The sequence below is a fragment of the Barbus barbus genome (genome assembly GCF_936440315.1).
Source record: "Barbus barbus genome assembly, chromosome: 10".
NCBI classification, from domain to species: Eukaryota; Metazoa; Chordata; class Actinopteri; order Cypriniformes; family Cyprinidae; genus Barbus; species Barbus barbus.
The window spans coordinates 18,421,775-18,442,982 of NC_136738.1; the positions used below are offsets into that span (position 1 = coordinate 18,421,775).

General features: G+C 37.4%; 3 protein-coding genes across 3 annotated transcripts in view; 1 reads left to right on the forward strand and 2 right to left on the reverse strand.

The window, feature by feature from the left end:
• LOC306875622 (collagen alpha-3(VI) chain-like) overlaps positions 1 to 3,127 on the forward strand; it is a 34,596-nt gene extending 31,469 nt beyond the window's left edge. Inside the window, exons 52-55 of the mRNA XM_079426308.1 lie at positions 553 to 738; positions 1,214 to 1,276; positions 2,042 to 2,230; positions 2,328 to 3,127. Coding sequence (XP_079282434.1) covers positions 553 to 738; positions 1,214 to 1,276; positions 2,042 to 2,230; positions 2,328 to 2,368 — 479 coding nt within the window. The 3' untranslated portion in view covers positions 2,369 to 3,127. The remainder of the gene's footprint in view (positions 1 to 552; positions 739 to 1,213; positions 1,277 to 2,041; positions 2,231 to 2,327) is intronic.
• An 8,024-nt stretch (positions 3,128 to 11,151) lies between these two features.
• cops8 (COP9 signalosome subunit 8) lies at positions 11,152 to 20,777 on the reverse strand. Its single transcript, XM_079427235.1, has 7 exons — positions 20,634 to 20,777; positions 20,255 to 20,325; positions 20,125 to 20,173; positions 19,912 to 20,044; positions 14,308 to 14,415; positions 13,898 to 13,960; positions 11,152 to 13,172 (listed from the first exon to the last, which is right to left on the reverse strand). Exons 1-7 carry the CDS (start codon positions 20,703 to 20,705, stop codon positions 13,093 to 13,095), a joined length of 576 nt encoding a protein of 191 aa, XP_079283361.1. The 5' UTR covers positions 20,706 to 20,777; the 3' UTR covers positions 11,152 to 13,092.
• On the reverse strand, positions 14,660 to 17,462 carry trim63b (tripartite motif containing 63b). Its single transcript, XM_079426413.1, has one exon. The coding sequence runs from the start codon at positions 17,456 to 17,458 to the stop codon at positions 16,238 to 16,240; it is 1,221 nt and encodes a 406-aa protein (XP_079282539.1). The 5' UTR covers positions 17,459 to 17,462; the 3' UTR covers positions 14,660 to 16,237.
• Positions 20,778 to 21,208: the final 431 nt, after the last annotated feature.

The window sequence follows — 21,208 nt, forward strand, 5'->3', positions numbered from 1 at the left end:
GGCAGGTTTACTCTGTAGGGGTTATGAAGCAGAGATTTGTGAAATGGCCCCAGCACACACACAGTTAATGAGACTGACATCACAGTAATTACCTGCAGATGGCTAATGTATAGCACATAAATCAAATGAACTGGAAAAGGCATATAAAATATAAATGTGTTTCAAAGTGCTTTTGCAAACAAGATCACTGTTTTTTTTGTTTTGTTTTTTGGTACTTGGACTGACAGTGCTGATGCATTTAGAAACACGATTCCTATTTTATCCAAATATATTTAAAAACGTAATAATGTCTTTGTAAATAGCAAACTTTGTGTTTTGATGGTCTTTGCAGGTATAACATAAAGTTTTAGCAGTACAGTACAACTTACGATTTGCATAATCTTGATTTTTAATTCAGCTAACCCATTAAAATAATTAGCTAATTCCTCTAAAAGAACTACAGTCACCTAATATTTACTGACTAGATGTTCATTTTACCGACAACACTAACTTTGTCTTTCCTTTTTCATGATAAACCCTCTTTGTTTGTCTCCGTTTGTTTGCATGTTTCAGTTAACAATCTTATGGACCCATGTTCACTTGAATTTGATACTGGACTGCCATGCAAAGATTACCAAGCTAAGTGGTACTTTGACAGAAAGAATGGATTCTGTACACAGTTCTGGTATGGAGGTTGTGGAGGAAATGACAATAGGTTTGAGACTGAGGCTGATTGCCTTAAACACTGCATGAAGCCAGGTATGTGGGCCCTTTGAACCCTTGACCCGATCCCTGCTGCAATTGATTTGTCCTGTTATTTCTATTTCAAAAACTTCATGATTGAACCACAAAATTATGAATTATGAATATTTAAATCTAAATATACAGGTTGCAGTACTCAGGGTCTTAAATCCCAAAACAAGATGATACTGAAACAATCTGTAGCTACAAAATTAGATCAGTTATCAGTTAGGTGGTTAATTTAAACTAAAGCATTTACAGCACACTAAATGCAGTGCCTTGCTCAATGGTACAGTGATGTATAATGTATGATCCACGTACTAACTCTCCAGCACACAAATATAACTTTGTTGTATTACTAGCCTAGGTCAGCCTTGTGTTACTTGGCTACTTGTGACTTCTACCAAGCACCCTTAAAAGGAAGTACAATAAAATGAAATATAGGAAAATTCTTGAAAAACTTTTTCTTTTCTTTTTTTTCTGACTACCACAGTGGCTGAACCTAAAGCAAGTGAAGAGCATGTCAAAGCTGTTCTCCCCCCAGCACCAGCTCCAGGTCAGTCCACCGGATACACTAACCTCTAGAAACCTTTTCTTCAGTATTTTTTCAACAGTCATGAAGTGTTTCAAGTCTGTTACAGGGCCACTTTAAAAAAAAATGCTTTACTGAGAGCAATACATTTTAAATTCAGAAGAGATTATTTGTAGTAATGTCAAGTCACCTTTATTTTTATATTGGTTTATAACATTAGAGATTTCAAAGCTGCTTCACAATATTAAACAGGAAAGTAACTGAATCAATTATGAAAACTTTACAAAAGAGGCAAATCCAAATTCTGCTATATAGCAGCTATATCAAGACAATAGTGTCATTGTTCAGCTCCAAGTAAGCTCAGTGTTGGTTCAGTTTAACTGTGTGAAGTTAATTGATTATGAAACAATTGAGCAATAAGCAGCTACAGTATACTGAAGACAGTACTGTTGTTATTCATTTTGAATAACGCCTGATGCATGTGCATTGGTTTACACAAGAAACATCCTGTCATGGATAATAATACATAAAATATGGTCCATGTGAAGACTAAGAACTGCTTTCTTGCGAAAGACCTTGGCAAGTCATGTAACTCACTTTCCTTAGTGAATAATACTTTTTAATGATTCCTGGAAATGTTGTGTTAAGTGAATTGAAAGGTTAATATAGCTATAGAAATTTTTAGGCTAAAATATGTGGTTGCAAGAAATCACGCTGAAACTCCATAATTAATTAGATATTCAATTAAAATTCTGTCATTTTTCTCATCCTCACTACACCCTCTAACAGCTGCCCTGCGCTCCAGTGTGGATATCTGCAAGCTACCAAAAGAAGAGGGCTCGTGTGCTAAATTTGTGTTAAAATGGCATTACGACCCACTTAGTGGAAACTGTACCCGCTTCTGGTACGGAGGATGTGGAGGGAACCAGAATCGCTTTGATACACAAGATGAGTGTGAGAAGACTTGTGGAAAAGCAGGTGTGTTTACTTCTAAAAAATAGCATGTCAAGGTAATTGTAGTGTAAGGATTGATTGATAAAGGCGGCATTACTTTAACATTGTTTGTTTTCAACAGCACCTGTTAAACAAGGGATCATCGCTGCAGTTAAAACATAGGCACTAATGAAGACTGTAAGCTAACCGTTAACAACAGTCAGAGGATATAGCACCTAAAACAAGAAGCACAGCCACAGCCAAGATGCCTGCACTGGAGCTTGCCAGAGGATTAATCCAAAGCAAACCTTGAAGTAGTATTTTCCACATAAGAAAAAAGCAGAACAAGTTTCTTTGTTTCATGCTGGTGCTACATTCTGTTTTTATTTTATTTTATTTTTTATTTTTTTCATGTGTGTGTGGGTTGGAATAAAACACACTGTAAATGTCCAGGGCAATTTTTTTTAATGTTATGCTGTTTTAATCATGTGGTTTGCTTGTGGAAATATCTTGATCAAAACATATCAGTAAATCTTTGTAGTTATGAGACAAGTTCATGACAATTTAGTTCCATTTTACTAAATTTTGCTGAATTACTGCAGTCCCCTTATTACTTTTTTTTTTTTTTTTTTTTTTTTTACTGCTTGAGAGGCAGAATTTTAATTGCTCTTTGTGGTCATACCGCTGGAGATCTCCACTGACTCGAAAATCTCCAAACAAATGTTAGCTTGATGTTTGATAAAATGAGCATCATCTGAAACCAAGAGCGTGATTTTTTTAAATAAATATGCATTTTTTGGAACCACTGCTTTACACACAAGTTTTGGTTTCAAAAAGCAATTGGAATGTATTTTTTAAACTGTATTTTTTGGGGTGGTGTTTTTTTTTTTACTTTGTATTTCACTTGGAAATGGGCAGATATAAATAAATTAGTCTTTATATAAATCTTTGATTTTGATTGTGCTTTCTTTTTTACTTTTTGCAATGCCTTACAAAAGATTCACGTTTAAAAGTGATTTTACTCTTGCTGTGAGTCATGCTGAGAAGAATATCATTTTATGACTCGCTGAGTTCTGCTGAGAGAACAAGAAATAAATGAACAGATGTGACCTTTGCATGCTCAAAGGAAAGCATAGTGTTTAATTCAGGACATACTGCATTGGCAGCTTATATTTCAGAGTTACAATAACAAGATTGTCCCTTCCCTTTATCCCACACACATACACAACTTGACAGATAAGTTCACACTTTGAAAAATAAGATAAAATGAATCAGCTTGAAACAGTTGAAAGTGCAGGAACCTGTGCATATAGGTGAGCTTCTGATATCCTCTGTTCCACGAGGCTGTAATTTCCTCTCTCTCTCTCCTGTGAACAGTTGACTTTTTTATCACACTAGAAATTACCCCAAATCAAGACTGAGACGGAGGACAGGCAGCTTCATCAGCAGACGTTTTATAAATCAAGTTCTATGGCAACAAGTGATAACAAACTTTGAGAAATATTTCACTGTGAACTCTATGTGACCCACTTTAGAAAGATTACAATTTCTAACATTTTCATAGTAGCACTTCCTTATAAAACTTTCCAAAATCAGTTCCAGTCTTTCATATTCATAAAATTAAGTTATTGTAAATTACTTAAAATGGAAAAGTGTATTATCTCCATCAACAGCTGAGTCAATAATGCATGAATTATCAATTTTTCCATCCTTAAACTATATGTCAATCCACACATCTTATAAACACTTTACAAAGTGTCTCTTTCTGATTTATTGTGCACACATGTTGCATTTTTCTCTGCCAGTCTGTTTGTAAATCCATCACAGCAGAATATACACATTATCATGTTTAATCCTGAACAATCTGCACACAGCTATGTGGATATTGCAGCAGTCCTTCCCATGCTGAGGTTAACTGTATGAGAAATGCATCAGTGCTTAAGTCATACCAATACAGATTTTTTCAGTGCTAAAAACCATTTTTAAGATTTTTTTTTATTATTCCTGGTTTTACAGTCAGGTCCATAAATATTGGGACATCGACACAATTCTAACATTTTTGGCTCTATACACCACCACAATGGATTTCAAATGAAATGAACAAGATGTGCTTTAACTGCAGACTGCCAGCATTAATTTGAGGGTATTTACATCCAAATCAGGTGAACGGTGTAGGAATTACAACAGTTTGCATATGTGCCTCCCACTTGTTAAGGGACCAAAAGTAATGGGACAGAATAATAATCATAAATCAAACTTTCACGTTTTAATACTTGGTTGCAAATCCTTTGCAGTCAATTACAGCCTGAAGTCTGGAACACATAGACATCACCAGACGCTTGGTTTCATCCCTGGTGATGCTCTGCCAGGCCTCTACTGCAACCGTCTTCAGTTCCTGCTTGTTCTTGGGGCATTTTCCCTTCAGTTTTGTCTTCAGCAAGTGAAATGCATGCTCAATCAGATTCAGGTCAGGTGATTGACTTGGCCATTGCATAACAGTCCACTTCTTTCCCTTCAAAAACTCTTTGGTTGCTTTTGCAGTATGCTTTGGGTCATTGTCCATCTGCACTGTGAAGTGCCGTCCAGTGAGTTCTGAAGCATTTGGCTGAATATGAGCAAATAATATTCCCCGAAACACTTCAGAATTCATCCTGCTGCTTTTGTCAGCAGTCACATCATCAATAAATACCAGAGAACCAGTTCCACTGGCAGCCATACATGCCCTGCCATGACACTACCACCACCATGCTTCACTGATGAGGTGGTATGCTTAGGATCATGAGCAGTTCCTTCCCTTCTCCATACTCTTCTCTTCCCATCACTCTGGTACAAGTTGATCTTGGTCTCATCTGTCCATAGGATGTTGTTCCAGAACTGTGAAGGCTTTTTTAGATGTCGTTTGGCAAACTCTAATCTGGCCTTTCTGTTTTTGAGGCTCACCAATGGTTTACATCTTGTGGTGAACCCTCTGTATTCACTCTGGTGAAGTCTTCTCTTGATTGTTGACTTTGACACACATACACCTACCTCCTGGAGAGTGTTCTTGATCTGGCCAACTGTTGTGAAGGGTGTTTTCTTCACCAGGGAAAGAATTCTTCGGTCATCCACCACAGTTGTTTTCCGTGGTCTTCCGGGTCTTTTGGAGTTGCTGAGCTCACCGGTGCGTTCCTTCTTTTTAAGAATGTTCCAAACAGTTGTTTTGGCCACGCCTAATGTTTTTGCTATCTCTCTGATGGGTTTGTTTTGTTTTTTCAGCCTAATGATGGCTTGCTTCACTGATAGTGACAGCTCTTTGGATCTCATCTTGACAGTTGACAGCAACAGATTCCAAATGCAAATAGCACACTTGAAATGAACTCTGGACCTTTTATCTGCTCATTGTAATTGGGATAATGAGGGAATAACACACACCTGGCCATGGAACAGCTGAGAAGCCAATTGTCCCATTACTTTTGATCCCTTAACAAGTGGGAGGCACATATGCAAACTGTTGTAATTCCTACACCGTTCACCTGATTTGGATGTAAATACCCTCAAAGTAAAGCTGACAGTCTGCAGTTAAAGCACATCTTCGTTTCATTTGAAATCCATTGTGGTGGTGTATAGAGCCAAAAATGTTAGAATTGTGTCGATGTCCCAATATTTATGGACCTGAATGTATGCAATGACTCACTGTGATGGCAAGATGACGTTCTCCACATCATAAATGTCTCGTGTTTCAGTTGCTCTTGCTAACACTTTAGATTAGGGAACACATTCTCTATTAAAAGAGTTTTCTCTCAAGAAACTTCTGATGTGATGCTTATTAATAGTTAGTTAAGGTACTTGCTAAGTTTATATATTGGGTTAAGGGATCTAGAATAGGGTCAAGCAGAATAAGGCATTAATATGAGCCTAATACTGTAAAAACTCAATATGCTAGCAATATGCATGCTAATAAGCAACTAGTTAATAGTGAGAATTGGTCCTTAAAATAACATTTTACCATACATTTCATACAGTAATGATGTTTTTACATTTATTTACAGTTATTGTTTCTTGTGAACTACTGTAATGAAAAAACAATGTATAGTACAGTTGACAGTGCTAAATCAACAGTGTTGCACTGATATTTTTCACAAGATTTTGGCACTCTGCATCCTTTTTCGTAGGTCTTATACAGCCATACTAAAAATATTTCACAATACTCACAATAATTTTCAGGAATATGGCATATTCTTACAGTGCCTTTCAATATGTAGCCATTCAGAGGTGCTTTAAAAATAGTTCATAAATTAGCATTTCATGCATATATTTTCTTCCTAATACTGACCTTTCAAAACGTCATTCGTGATACTGGATTTTTTTTTTTTTTTTTTTATTAAATCTAGAGATTTATATTCATCTCTCAACAACTATTTTAAGGCATCATGAAACAAGTAAAAAAAAAAAAAAGGAGTGGAAAAAAGGGAAGAATTCACATGTACACAAAGTAAGGAAAAGAGCTAGAGCAGTGTGAAGTAGATATGACTACACTCTGAATATCAACAGGGGATTACAAAAGGTCTGTACAGTTCAGATGTCTGTGTAAGTAACAGAGTATGCATATAGTTCTCCTGGTTCTTTTCAATCTAATTCAGATGAGAAGTTCAAGTTCCTTTTCTCTGTGACTTTGTGCTCTGAGTTTATCCCAGGCTCACTGTATGACTCATCATAATGGCATTTTGGCTTTCCACGGGTGCAATAAAAACAAAAACCAACCATATATTTCAAATCATGAAAGGGCTCACAATAAGTCCAATTAATTTATCTGAAAACTGCATCACAAGGGAAAACTGTCTCCATTTGTCTGATCGTGGGAGCCAAGCATTTCATGGCACCGACACAGAATCTGTTTCCAAGGTCATTGGCACCTTATTGTAATGTGATTTGTCTGCAATTTGTTACACATTTTTGCTTTGCGTTTGGTGTGAAAAGGCACTAACAAATCAAACAGGAAAAAAACAACAAATCAAAACAAAAATCAATTTGTTGTATGTACACATAAGTGTAAAACAATAACTTTGACAATGTATTTTAATCGAATAACTGTAGTTACTAATTTGATACATTTTACTTTCTTATTTAACATTAATACAAGTTATACTCTAACTTGTATTTACCCAGATGTTCAAAAATCTGTCTGAAGATCAACATGAAGGTTAAAATGAGAAGAAAAAAAAAACTTTTGGCCTTGCCTCATTTCCTTTCCCTCTGAATGATGGATGTTTTGTGGGGGAAATAGTCTTTGATCATAATTATGATAAACTGATTGTAACAGTTCGTAGAACGGGAAGAAGGAAGCGGGAACCGGCAAACATTTAAGAATTTAATAACCAAAATAAATAAACACAAAAGTAAAGCGGCAGCCCCTCACGGACGACTGCCGCACACAAAACACAAAATAAAGTCCAGGCCTGGTCCTCTCTCCTCTCCCACTGTCGTCACTCCTCCTTTTATCCTTCCGGAGCTCCTCCGTGGGACTCGAGACCGGTGAGTGGTGCAGGTGTCGCTCATTATCATCAACTCCACCGGCCTCGCTCCGTTCCCACGGCTCTCGGCCCCGCCCCACTCACTACACTGATGTTTGAATGCAAAAATGACAGCAGATTGCTTGTTTGCCTCTTCTCTGAAAGACAAAGTACCTTAATTAAACTGTAAGAAACATTACTGCATGAGTGCACAAACATTATGTATATCAAGCCATAGATGTAAACAGTGCATTTTGCTGTTTAGAAGAGAAAAAAATTTGCATTTGGGCTCCTGCTGTACATCACTATCAGTCTTTTTGGGGAATCTGCTGTCAGAATGGTATAATATGAACCCAAGTTTAATATTTAGAGCTTACTGTTAAAATAATTTTATATTATTTAAAAAGTAAAAATAAATATTTTGCTTTTTTACACAACTGTACATTACTGTCCATTTATTTAGTGAACAGCGCCATTATGTTCACCTCAGCATAGCTAAAATTGCATCCCACACTCATCTTCAGACTTCTACCCCCAGAACACTGATTAGCCCTCAACCCACAGACATCCCCCAGCTCCAGATGAAAGATGGGAAAGGGCTTTTTCCACTGACTAGTAACATCCTGATGCTTCTCATCTGCCTCCGTTTTGGGTCTGGAAAAAATTGCAAGTAAGCCAGCAATGAGTCACCAAATGCTCCCATTCTTTGGTCCAACACGACCTCGGACAGGGTGAAGCAGGCCAAAAGGATATTCTCCACAGATATCTGGTTAAACATTTTGAAATTCACACTTTATCTTGTGCTACTGATTATTCTAAATGACCCACTCTATCTCAGTGATTGGAATGGAAAAGTAACAAGCAAATAATTGGAACTAATTGTGATGAGAACTGGCTGCGTTGGCTGAGTGGTTAGCAAATCTGCCTTTCCATATCCTGACAAACTTCAGCTTCTAGGGAGCATTATGTAATTTCTTGGCCTGTACGCATTTAGGTTTGAAGCCCATGGAAAAGTACTCAGTGGCAGGTTGAAATAACAAGAACTTTCTGAGTAATGTTTAAAGTGTTGAAAATGAGATGTCTCATTATTCTCATTAGTGTTTCTTTTGCTATCACCCAACACTCTGCTGAACAATAAATACTGTTTAATAGTAGTGGTGACAGGGACAGTCTGTCCTTGATTTTTACACTTTATCTACTCTTAAAAACCTGCATATTAGGAACTTATGCACATTTGACATACACTGTACTATATATGTACTCTATGTATACAGTGGTGGCCAAAATGATCAGAAAACTAGTATTTTCACCAGCTAAAATGGTTTTAAGTCAGTTATTTCTATCTTTTGCTATAGTGTGTCCGTAGAAAATATCAGTTTACATTTCCAAACATTCATTTTGCCATTAATTGTAATAATCCAGAGATTTTTGTTTGCACAACAGCCAGTGCTCCACACAGAGATCTGATCTCTTCATGAAGAAACAGAAGAAACTGAGATAGACTAAATCCAGAAGTACTGTGGCAACGTCTCCAAGATGCTTCAAGAAACCAACCTGCAAAGCTACCTGAAAAACTATATGCGCAAGTGCACCTAGGGCAAAAGCTGCTTTAAACACAAAGGATTGTCACACCAAGTGTTGATTTTAATTTAGTTAATATAAGTTAATTGATAAAGAAAATCTATTTATGACATTTGTTTTACAGCATCCTGATATTACAGCATAAGTGCCTAAAACTTTTAACTGTATACAGTAGCTTTGCAAGTAGGTTTCTTGAAGCATCTTGGAGACATTGCCACGGCTTTAGTCTGGATTTAGTCTGTCTCAGTTTGTTCTGTTTCTTCATGTCATTCCAGACAGACTGGATGATCTGATCTCTGTGTGGAGCACTGGCTGTTGTCAGACTCTGCTATTATACTATTTACAATATGTTGTAGGTCTAATAAGAAACAGATTGTTTGATGTGGCATAACTGCAGGGGCCCTGGAAAGGGCTGGTAAATTAGATTGTTCCTGTTGGGTGGGCTTCAGGTCATCTGTCCAGGCAGCACAGTTGATAATTACACTCAACCACATGCAATTACACTTACCCATGCAACTCGTGATCAAAAAACACAGGTTGTATGAATTATTTGGAACACCCAGACAGCTGAACAACTTCAACAAACATAGAAGGTAGATCAATAAATTAAGAATGGGATACAATCTTGGATGACAGTTAAACCTCTGCACAAAGAAAAACCATGACAATGGATATTTGTAGAAAGAAGATAAATCTTTTTCTATTTTATCTAAGATCAAAATACTGGAAGTAAAAGGCACAACTACTTGGAGCCAAACGAAAAGCAGCTGCAGTTTGTTTGACTGTCTTAAAGGGATTGTTTTTTAATCCTTGTGAGCTCATTTTACCATGGAGAAGAACCCAAAACATTTGCTATATGGACTGCAGTGCTTTTTGTATTTGGACGCCACCTTCATGTGTGGTGCACTGGTGTTCATGTTGGTCTGACCGCTTCCGAAGTTTGCATACAGAGACATAATAACAAAGCAATGTTATCCACCTCTGGCTTTTTATGGACTAACAGGGCATGTGAAAGACACAAAAATCCGCTAAAATTAGGGAATTCCATATGGGGCAAATTAAATGAGTCACTCTTTTAACTGCATGAGGTTGTAAGCATTGCACATTCTTTAATCACGAGCGTCTACCCCTCCCCTGAATCATCAACAACAATTAACTCTAAAATCTTCAAAGATTTTATAACGTTTTACTCCATAAATTAGTCAGAACAAACAGCTTCTTCAGAATATTTTGCTTTTTTGAAACACTACTTCTCTGTCTCACAAAAGCACACACACTGTTTTAATACTTCATAGGTTTGAAGAGAGAAAAAAAAAACTATGACTCATCCACCCACATGGAAACATTTTCCCTTCACATGCAGCAGAATTATTGTTTATTTAAATTCAATAAATCTATTACTCAAGTGTTTTGACAAATAACCCTTCGTCCTCAATGGTTCATAACACTCTCTATCCATAAACAGAACGACAGTACTGGGGAGAAGTTCAGATTTGAGGGATGGCAACACTTACAGTGCTGAATCGAAATTTTAAACAGATGGAGAAAATGTGTGATATTACAATTCTGCACAAGGAGCTATTTCACCATTTTAAGAAGTGTAGCAACAGCAGAAAATGCTTAAACATTCTCTACAGATTCATTCCCAGACTTGCAGACTTCATCATGTTGTTGAGAGACAAAAATATGACAATCCTCTCAAAGAGGAGAGCTTAAGATAAGTTATATAAATTCAAGAGGAGGATTTGAAATCTGCTCACCTTTACTGCACGTCACCTCTGTGGCATGTAACATGATGGGATACAGACATAACCCTTAACCCTTGTAAAAGGTGAACTCATTAGGAATGGCCAATAGCACTTTACGAACGATCTGTCGAAGAAGAGGTAAGATCTGGCTTTTGTAAACCTTACTCAGGGAGGTTGCTTTATTTGAAAGCAAAGAAGAACACTACCATAACAATGCTGATTTATCATTTGTCAAGGAGAATTCAAAAAACAAGCAAAAAACACCAACTTCAAAAGTTGAGGAGTGGATATCAGTTTCATTTGGCGTCACAAATGGCTCAACAGTTTTACACACACGCACCCCAGCTGCTCCAGTAAAGAATTCTGTGTCTGTGACCCCCTGACCGCTCCTGATGTCAAAGACTTCAGTTCAGCTGGTCTGCATTTATTACTGTTTGATGTAGTGTAAGATCAATGATGATCTCAGGTCATGAAACACGTTCTTTGAAAGTACTTTTGCACTTGATCATACAACTTAAAATGTATGATATAATATAGAAATATAAAATCAAAGGAAATTAGGCTGGTCCAAGTGATAATTAAAACAAGGTCTGCAGGTTTAACGCATTCATCTCTCAGCAGTGCTAGGTTTCAGACTACAAAGAAAGTCCTGCCCGTCTCGGTCACACTACAATAAAGCACATGGGAAATGCATGCACAACCAAATGAGACATCTGTCAACAATCCAATAACAGATTTTGCTTTAGAGACCAGACTAAACTGAAGTGTGCAGGATTAAGTTGGAAGTCCAAAGGATTAGAAACAGAGTCTCCTTTAAAATATTCAGAAATGAAATATGCTAAGTATAAACATAATGCTTCAGGCACTGAAGTAAAAGTTGAAGGTTTTATGCCAGATAAGGGCAAACAGTGAACTTGCCAAGTACCAGAGAGCCAACTCATTTCCAGTGACCTTGGGCTAGAGGCTAAACCTCAGGGCACTCAGAAACTTAAACACAAGTCCATAATAATAATAACATCTGCCAAGTCAAAAACCAGATAGGACCAGGTTAGTGCAACCTCAAAATGTAAAAAGATAAGCAAATGCAATATGGAAGATAAAATTCAAAGACAAACGAGGTTAACATCCTCAGAGTACCATATGTACCTATTGTTTCAGCGCATATGGATCGCACTTTTATTTTCAAGCTGAAAGGATGTGACATTGGCCAACAGCTGGTACGTTTCCTCTCCTTTTTCAAATCCACTCTGCGTGAGAAACCAAGGAGGCAGTGCAAAACATCTGTATAGCAGACAGACAGCGATGCACTGTCAGCAAAACACTTGTCAGACAGTGGAAAACATCTTAAATACAACTGTGCACCTCCCAAAATAAGCTGCTTTGAGCTGTTGGTTGTTTGCACTGGTAAACAATACCTTTGCTAGAAATGACAAGTTTTTGTAACCCCCCCAGCTATCATAAACTGAACTATTCCTTCATTGCCAGCTCTGCTTCATAACCGACTTTCATAAGCCTATTATTATATAACAAAGAAACATAAGGAAACAAAAGAGAGTATTGTTTACATAGTGCATAATTGCATGCATGGTCTCAATAACTGCAAGTAGCCATTTTGACTGACATGCCAAATTTTATGACAAAAATGCAATTACACATCTGGACAAATGTGGCTGTTCTGATGAGTGATTTTGTACATTTGTAAATGGAAGTCTTAACCATTATGAAGCATCAACTTTGTTAATATGAAATTACATAAGGACCCAATTTTGACCTGTAACATCAAAACAGCACAAAAATCTTGAACAATATGTGCATATAGTGAAGTATTTATGCTGAAAAACAATAATTTACAATATTGACAGCAATGTCATACTCCAAAGTAGATGTAAACGTTGTACAAGTAAAACAATTTGGAAACTTTTCTACATCACTGTGGCTGACAAGTTCAAGAAGCAAAACAGACAAAAGAAAGATGGTGGCTCCATCACTGAAGCAGGACAGATGAATGTGTGAAGGGTCCTGGACACCACAGTTTTCTTCCGTAAAACTGAGTATCTGAGAGGTGGAGAGGAAGAGGATGGAGTGCTTATCAGTTCTCAAGAAAAGCCACGTAGTCGGTAAGTCTGGCCAGCTGTTGTTCGTTTGGAACCAGAGAGACCGGGGGTGGATCTGGAGAGAGAGGAAGGAAGGCAGAAGAGAAACATGAGAGAAGAGGGGATTCCTTCAAGTCCTCTACGATCTACTCTATAACACATAGACATATGAATGTAAACAAAGTCGTGCACAGAACAAGAATATGTGCGCAACAGAGTCCGTTACAGATGTAACTGCTTATGCAAGTAAGAAAAATGTCATGGCAACTGTGTTGAATTGTGCTTTTAGTGAAAGCTGCAGGTCATCAGAGCTGGGAGTCATTTCTCAATCATCAGTTATTTAAATGCATTACAGACATCTGCACTGTCTCACGAGGCCAGTGCAAAACCCCAGATGCTGCTTGTTCCTGTTTCTTTGGAATAAATGTGTCTCATAAAAACGGTTCACAATGGTTACAGGCGAACACATAAAAAGCTGTGTGCACTAAAAAACACACAACACAAACAACAGCATAATTCAGAAAGATGAACACAAGGTGACCAGAACTAACAAAATTTGTTTACAAAATGAAGGAATCTTTAAGAAACTGTAAGAGCCAATCAGCAACAAACATGAGGGCAGGATGAAAGTGAAGTCACCAATTCACGTGCTTATGAAAAAACCTGCAGAACCGTTAACTTGTTGGAACAAGCTCTTTGTACAGAGGAGTGGCCCTGAATGAAACCTTATGGCGGAATGAGTCATAGAGTGGGGGGGTATCTGTTCTTTATTGGTAATAAGAAGTGAAACAGTGCCCCCACCTGGTTTCTGTGGCATGATCATCCTGGTGTTTGGATCTGCCTGCCACCCATGGCTAACTACACCTTAAAAGAAAGAGAAACAGACATTTATGTTACAAAGACAATAGAAGGTTGTTCACATTTATCTCTAAACCAATGCAAGCTGCTTTTGCAGAAGATCAAGAAATCATCACAGCCAAAGTGAATTAGTCTTATTCTAATGACGACCAAACGCATATGATAGAGCTTCAAATGAACTGCAGACTTGTTTAAATGTATTTTTTTCAAAATATGAAATACTGATTGGAAAAGACTAAATGATTGGTTGGTTGGTATAAGAATGATCTGAACGGGAAAGGAAAGGTAGAAAAAAATCCATATAGCAGATAAGTACATAATATTATTTAATTAATAACAATTATGTAATGTACCTTTGACCGCCTCTTCTACGGAGTATCCTACGAAGGCAGCAAAGTCCTCTGCACTGATAGAGGTGTAAGCTTGCGCTACTAGCCCATATGCCCTCCTACGGGTGGACTCTATAAGAAACACAAAGCACAAGAGAAAAACAAAACGATTTTTAAAAAGGTGGCAATCTCCCAGCACACCTGCAAACTCTTTCCTTTCTCTCTATATTCTACACACCTAAGCAAGGACAAGTTAAGAAGGTACTGGTGACAGTGAAAGTAGTATAACAAACCTTTGGAAAGTGCACTAAATCATTTTTATGCTTCATATCAGTACAACAGTGTTAAAGCAAAGTAAAAGCAAATAAGTCTGTATAAAGAGTGTGTTGTAGGTCTGTGTTTTATTGGTTGTTTTCTCCCCTCTTCACTTCCAATTTTCCACAGCTTTACACGCCCTGAGACTTTTTCAAATCTGAGGTGCGAAAGATAAAACGGGGAGGTTCATGACACTTTGACTGAAAGTGTCAGTAAAGGTATTTGCTACAAATTTGTTTTTTTATTATTCATATAAAGTTTTTTTTTTTTTTCACTTTCTATTCATCAAATAAGTTTTTAAAAATGTACCACGGCGGCCACAAAAATAAATAATAAGAAATGTTTCTTTCTGAAGGATCATGTGATGCTCAAGAATGGAGTAATGGCTGCTAAAAACGTCAGCTTTGCCATAAAATACATTTCAAAATATATTAAAATAGAAAGCAGTTATTTAAAATTGTTATAACATTTTTACTATATTTTTAATCAAATAAAAGCAGCCTTGGTGTCTGTCAATGTATTTGTCACTTTTGATCACTGCAGCAGTATTTCAAGTACTTCAAGAAACTTAAAGGAATTGTAAGTGTGACATTATCCATTAACCCAGGGTAACTTACAGGAAAGAAATGATAAACAGAGATAAATATGTTTTGGAAAATTACTTATATATAGTTCATTATGACAAACACAGGAGTATGCTTTGAAGGCTAAATAAATAGCAACAGTGTTTAGTAACAGCTACTTGTATGCAACACCAGCCCGCCATATGGAAATTACACACAGACAAGAACATGTTATACAAGGATGCCCTCTACAGAAAGAAATTCAGATTGACTCATTGGGTGAAATATGTCTGGTCTTAACACCTCACAAGCAACAAATTACATTTGGAGGACTTAACAGGATTTTTGCATGTTGCTTGTTTATTTTTAGTGCTTGTCAATCCATGCTAGACCACCTGACTCCCAGTTCCTGATTTCTCTCGCCTTGACCTGCAATCATGAATAGCAAGAGCTGCTGAGCAAGGCAGTGCCGGGGGAGGTGAAAGCGATGTTCATCTGTCCTCTTCTGGTATTCTACCCCCAAGGTCCCCCAGCCATATCTCATCCTCTTACCTTTTAAAAATAGCATATGCCTTTAACCAGAGAACAAAGTTGAGGGCAAAGAGTGCACAGAGTTTACTTGTAAAAAAGCAACCTTTGGAGTAATTCCAAGATATCCTGTTTAAACCTCTCCTTAAATGTATCATTTGCTTTGTACTGTACATCTCATAAAATAAATACTATTATTTTAAAATAAATAAACTCCTCTCAATACATTTGAACATTTTATTTAATATCAAAGCATTAAGATATTGAACATACAGAACTACATAAACACATACTGTAACAACAATGCTAAGTAAAACATGTAAAAGTAGGAAGATAACTTCTAAAGTGACAACACTAACTACATTATAAAAAGTATAAAAATGGCACCTAGTTCTGAAATATTCTTATAATCATACAAGTTGAAATGCTGACACTGCTTAGCAGTGATATCCCAACATTAAACCACCTTCTTTCTCATTACTATTGTCCTTGCTTGATCTTCTTGTCCTTCATCACATCTTATTTGCCCTCTATGACACTATTCCCATTCACTCCTCTTCCTGATCTTCAGCATCTTCAAATTCTTCATCATCATCTCCTCCAAAGTCCATCTTGGACAACAAAGTTTCCACTTGTTCTGTATCCAGAGTGAAATGGTCCATTCTTTCAAAGCCTGGCTCAGGCCTTTCTTCAGCCAATGAGCTCTTCGTCACATCCTTTGTCTGTGTGATCAGATTCTTGGATGCCAGCAGGAAATCTGCAGCACCGCTTTGCTCCAGCGCCTGCACTGCCGTGTCCGTCAACTCTGTGGCTGCCTGAAGACGATCCGCATAACGCCTGGCCAGATTCCTGAGGGCAGCTATCTTCTCATCCTGCTCCTTGCTTATACGTTCCAAGAGGGCATTCTTGCGCTCTTCCAAGGCTGCATACAGGGAATCGAAGCATTCACCAAGCCTTTGCTTGGCACATTGAGCATTGTCCTGAACAGCTGTGCAGGCCTCCTCCATCTGGTTAAGTAATGCTTGAAGGCGACCATTAACTGCTACAAGAGCATCGATGGCATTACTCAGCTCTCCTTTTTGAGCTTGATAGACACTAGCAAGTGGTGACACCTCACAGTCTTTATGTTGGCCGAAGACCTTACACATGGAGCAAGTGGGAATTTGGTGGGTCACACAGTAGATGTTGATCTTCTCGTCCTCATGCTCTTGGCACATTGGTTCTTTAGAGCTTTTGGGTTTTATCGGAGTTTCTGTGGTGGTGCTGCCACCACCTCCACCTTCCTGCTGCTGTTTGTATATGTCAATTATGTTCTCAACTAGAAGATTTCTCTGAAGTCCATGCACGCCATGACGATCAAGAACAACTTCAAAACGGCAAGTAGGGCACCGGAAGACACCACCTGAGAAACGGTAAGGGTTTCGAGAATCATAAAGATCACTAGCACATCCACGACACAGGTTATGCTGACAGGGCAGTATCACCACCGGTTTGGTGAACATGTCCAGACAAATAGGGCAGCTTAGCTGTTTCTCAAGGCTCTCCATGGAGCCAGGAGGCCCCAACAAAGAGGAAGTTCGCTGAATGTCCATTTTAATGGTCGCTTTGTAGCCTTTTTCTGTATAACTACAATGGCTGTCTTCCCCAAAAAAACGCTTAAAAATAAGCTGTGGCACGGCAGTAAATGATTCCTTGCAGTTGTCAGATCTGTTCTGGGGCAAAGTGGCCCTGGTCTTTATACTACCCTCAGCCAGCGGGTGACATGCCATTCCTCCAACCAATCAGAGCACACATTCCTATACACTTGTTTTCGAGATTCATTTTTGGAGAAGTAAAAGCCCCCACCCCTTTAAACCCATGTGTTGTGTCATGATGATACCATAACACCCCTACCCTTTCCTGTACAGTGAGATTTCAATGTTGAAATATTGGAGGGTTGACAAACAAGTTTCATGTCAAGAAAACAAACCCTGTCCGTTACAAAACAATCTCTGAATTTGTATTGCTAATTTCTGTCCTGCACAGAATAATTACAATATATTTCACAAGAAGAAAATATTAATTGTACACTAAGAACTCTACTCTGACTTGTCACCTTAAATAGATGACAAGATACCGAAAACAACAACAAGAATATGCATTTACCTACACCATTCTTTTTATTTTCCTTGTATTCTGAGGATATTATATTTAATTTTAAGGCACAACCCACGAAATGTTAGATTTTTCAAAATTAATTGTTCAAATATTCTTGAGTAATTTGAATGTAAAAAAAAAATCTGTTGATGTCTTAAAACACAGTACATAGGGAACCCATGAACACGTGGAAAGGGTTATTTTTAACCTATCCTTGGCCTGGGTGGATCAGGTGCTGGCACGTGGGGATCAAATGAAGGCTGTGTTTTAGCATGATCCCCGAAGATACTATGTTAAATATGGACAAGAGTTTGCAAAAGAACTGTTGCCATCTTACTTTTTAACAAGAAAATGACAAAGTAGTGATAAAGTAACTTCTTAGTCTTTGATTGTCCCTGCAAACAGTCATCATTCAAAGGATTCACACTTAATGCCTGAGCTAAGTTTAGTCCTGAACCACTTCAAATGGAATCTGGGAGCAAGATATGTGCCACTTCCCAGGGTAAATTTAAAATTTTTCTTACACATCCATCCACATTCAATAGTGACTAAACACATTTTGATGCTCGTAAAAGAGAAAGGTAATCAGACAGAACCACATATAACATGTCATGTACAAACTTTAAACTAAACCTGACAGTAATTAACTTGAAGTAGAGGTTGATTGACAAGAGTGAATTCTGCTAGGAAATATAAAACCTGTATTTTCCTTCTCTCTCACTAAAAAAAAATCCAGTCCAAACAATTTAGCCATGTAGTAAATTATAAAGACAAAAAAACACAGACATGGAAGTGCACAGAACATTCTATCCAGTTATATTGTCTGAGTTTGTCTAGGAATTTGTTTGGCACAATTAGATCTCTCCTTTACCCCATACTGACATTTGCTGGAAACACAGCTGATTGTTTTATATCAACAGCCCCTCCAAAAATAAAAAATACAATTCTGAAAGGGAAATTTCTTCTTTTTAGATAAGTTTTTTAATTAACAATTTGATACAAATTACACCTAATTGTAAAGTATTTTAATTTGATGCCAATTGATGCTAATGTTATTTTCTGATTCCACTTATTAATCAATAAATAACTTAAATTCTCAGAAAATTATAATTTCCTATCGAGGTTAACATACTACTGAATAAAAGCAGTTGCCTGAATGAGAGCTATATACGCAAACAGACTTAAAGCTTTAAAATTTAAATAGAAAAACTATAAAGTTAGAAAGTATCAGGTTGAAAATATCAAGGTACCTTTACCTTTGTAATTTACAATTTGCTGATGTTCTTAGAATACATAACGGACTGAAACACCCCCCATGTCTGAAGTGAGACCCTTGAGCAAGGCACCAAACCCCCAACTGCTCCCCAGGCGCCGCAACATTGGCTGCCCACTGCTCCGGGTGTGTGTTCACAGTGTGTGTGTGTGTGTGTGTGTGAGTGTGTGTGTTTGTTCACTTCTCACTGTTGTGTGTGTGTGTGTGTGCACTTGGATGGGTTAAATGCAAAGGACAAATTCCAAGTATGGGACACCATACTTGGCCACACGTCATGTCCTTTCCTTTCCTTTTAATTACTATTAATAGGAAATATAATTAATCTAAATTAAAATGCTAAAACACAATATGTACAATACATATACTAAGAATAAATATGTATAATATTTATAAATAAATAAATACCTAACCTGAAATCATATCTTTTTTATTTTCTGTCAGTAATTATTGTTTTATTATAGAACACTCAGTTCTTAAAGCTTCTGGAGTCACAAAATTAATTGTGGTTCATTAATTTAACATATTAACACTCCCAGGTTCTGTTAATAAAAAAAAGTTTGGAAACAAGCAGCTTTCTCATAAATAAATGCTGAAAATTTATGTTTTTATTCCACTACTACTTTGCCAAGAAGCATCGCAACCCTACCATCTCTTAAATGCCAGATCATACCGAGGATGTGTAATTAAACAGATGAGAGGAACCACAGAGCAGATGAAAATTTCAAGGCCATTCTATCCCACTTTATTATATATTTCATTTTAGGAATACAGAATAAAATACAGCATGAACCCCAAACCTCATGATCTCAGTACCTCTCAAAGCTTCCATCACAGGGAGAATGCTTTCAGACCACTGGTAAGCAGCAATAGTTGTGTAGATCCCTGGAAAGTCTCGTTGCCAGATACACTGTCCTACGGCCCATATAGCAGCCAGCTCTGGGTTTGCCTGTAATTAAAATCTGTATCAGAGACCTGAAACTCATCTTGCTTTATGTTAGACTAATAGGATCCAAATTTAACACTCACTGATTTGATTGCCTGTGGTATTCGTTTCCAAAGGTATCTGGCATTATTCCTGCATAAAGCAAATGAATGTTATGAGAGAATCAACTGATAATGTAAATATGAATTAACATTAAATATATATGTAACATACATGTCATTGTGCAGGAGATACAAGACTAGTAACTGGGAATACACTTGAGGCGTAGCAATGCCACCAGGAGCCTAGGATACAAAGTAAATGATGAATATGACAACTTGCATATAAACTGTCAAACAAACATGTCTGTTATACAATAACAGATAACCACGTGCGGAAGGAAAATTATTACTACACACAAAACTTCATACAAACTTACACATAAGTTACATTCCGCAATAACAACAATAAATTTATATTTATATAGAGTTGCCTTTACATGACTAACGTTAGTGTTGTTCAGCTGACAACCAAGTTACTGTAGCAATTTACCAGATAACAAACATCCGCGGAATTAAAGCATTAATATATAAATCTCGCCGTCTGTTTTTACCTCCAGCTCTTGAGTTTCAAACTGCAACAGCAGCTTTTCATCAAATTCAGCCATCATGACAGACACGGGCATCTTTTACAGGAGCTTCATATGCTAACGGCTAAGGAAAACAACCCCGCTGCTGCTCTGACTGTGCGACTCATCACTGACACCTGCTGGACTGGAGAGCAAACGACGCCACTACACACTCCTAGAATCGTGGAATAGTTGCCCTATTACCTATTATTTTGGATGCTATAGCTGGAAAGCAAAAATGTGGGGAGGTACTGGTGACTAGTTTGAATCCTATTTAGCACGGAGGTTAAGACTTGCTCTTTAAGAGACCCATTTGAGTATTCTGTTAAAGCAGTACGGGACAGATTTGAGGTTTACAGTGAACTGGGGTCTGTTTCATAAAACAAGTTTGCCAAATAAGCCAGGCTTATTTCAGTTAGTCTGACTTATTTTGAACCAATTCAACTGGCAATAAGTCAGACTAGCTGAAATAAACCTGGCTTATTTGGCAAACTTGTTTTATGAAACAGGCAGCTGCTCTTAGAACAGCATAATATTGTTGACTTGATTGACTGTTCTGA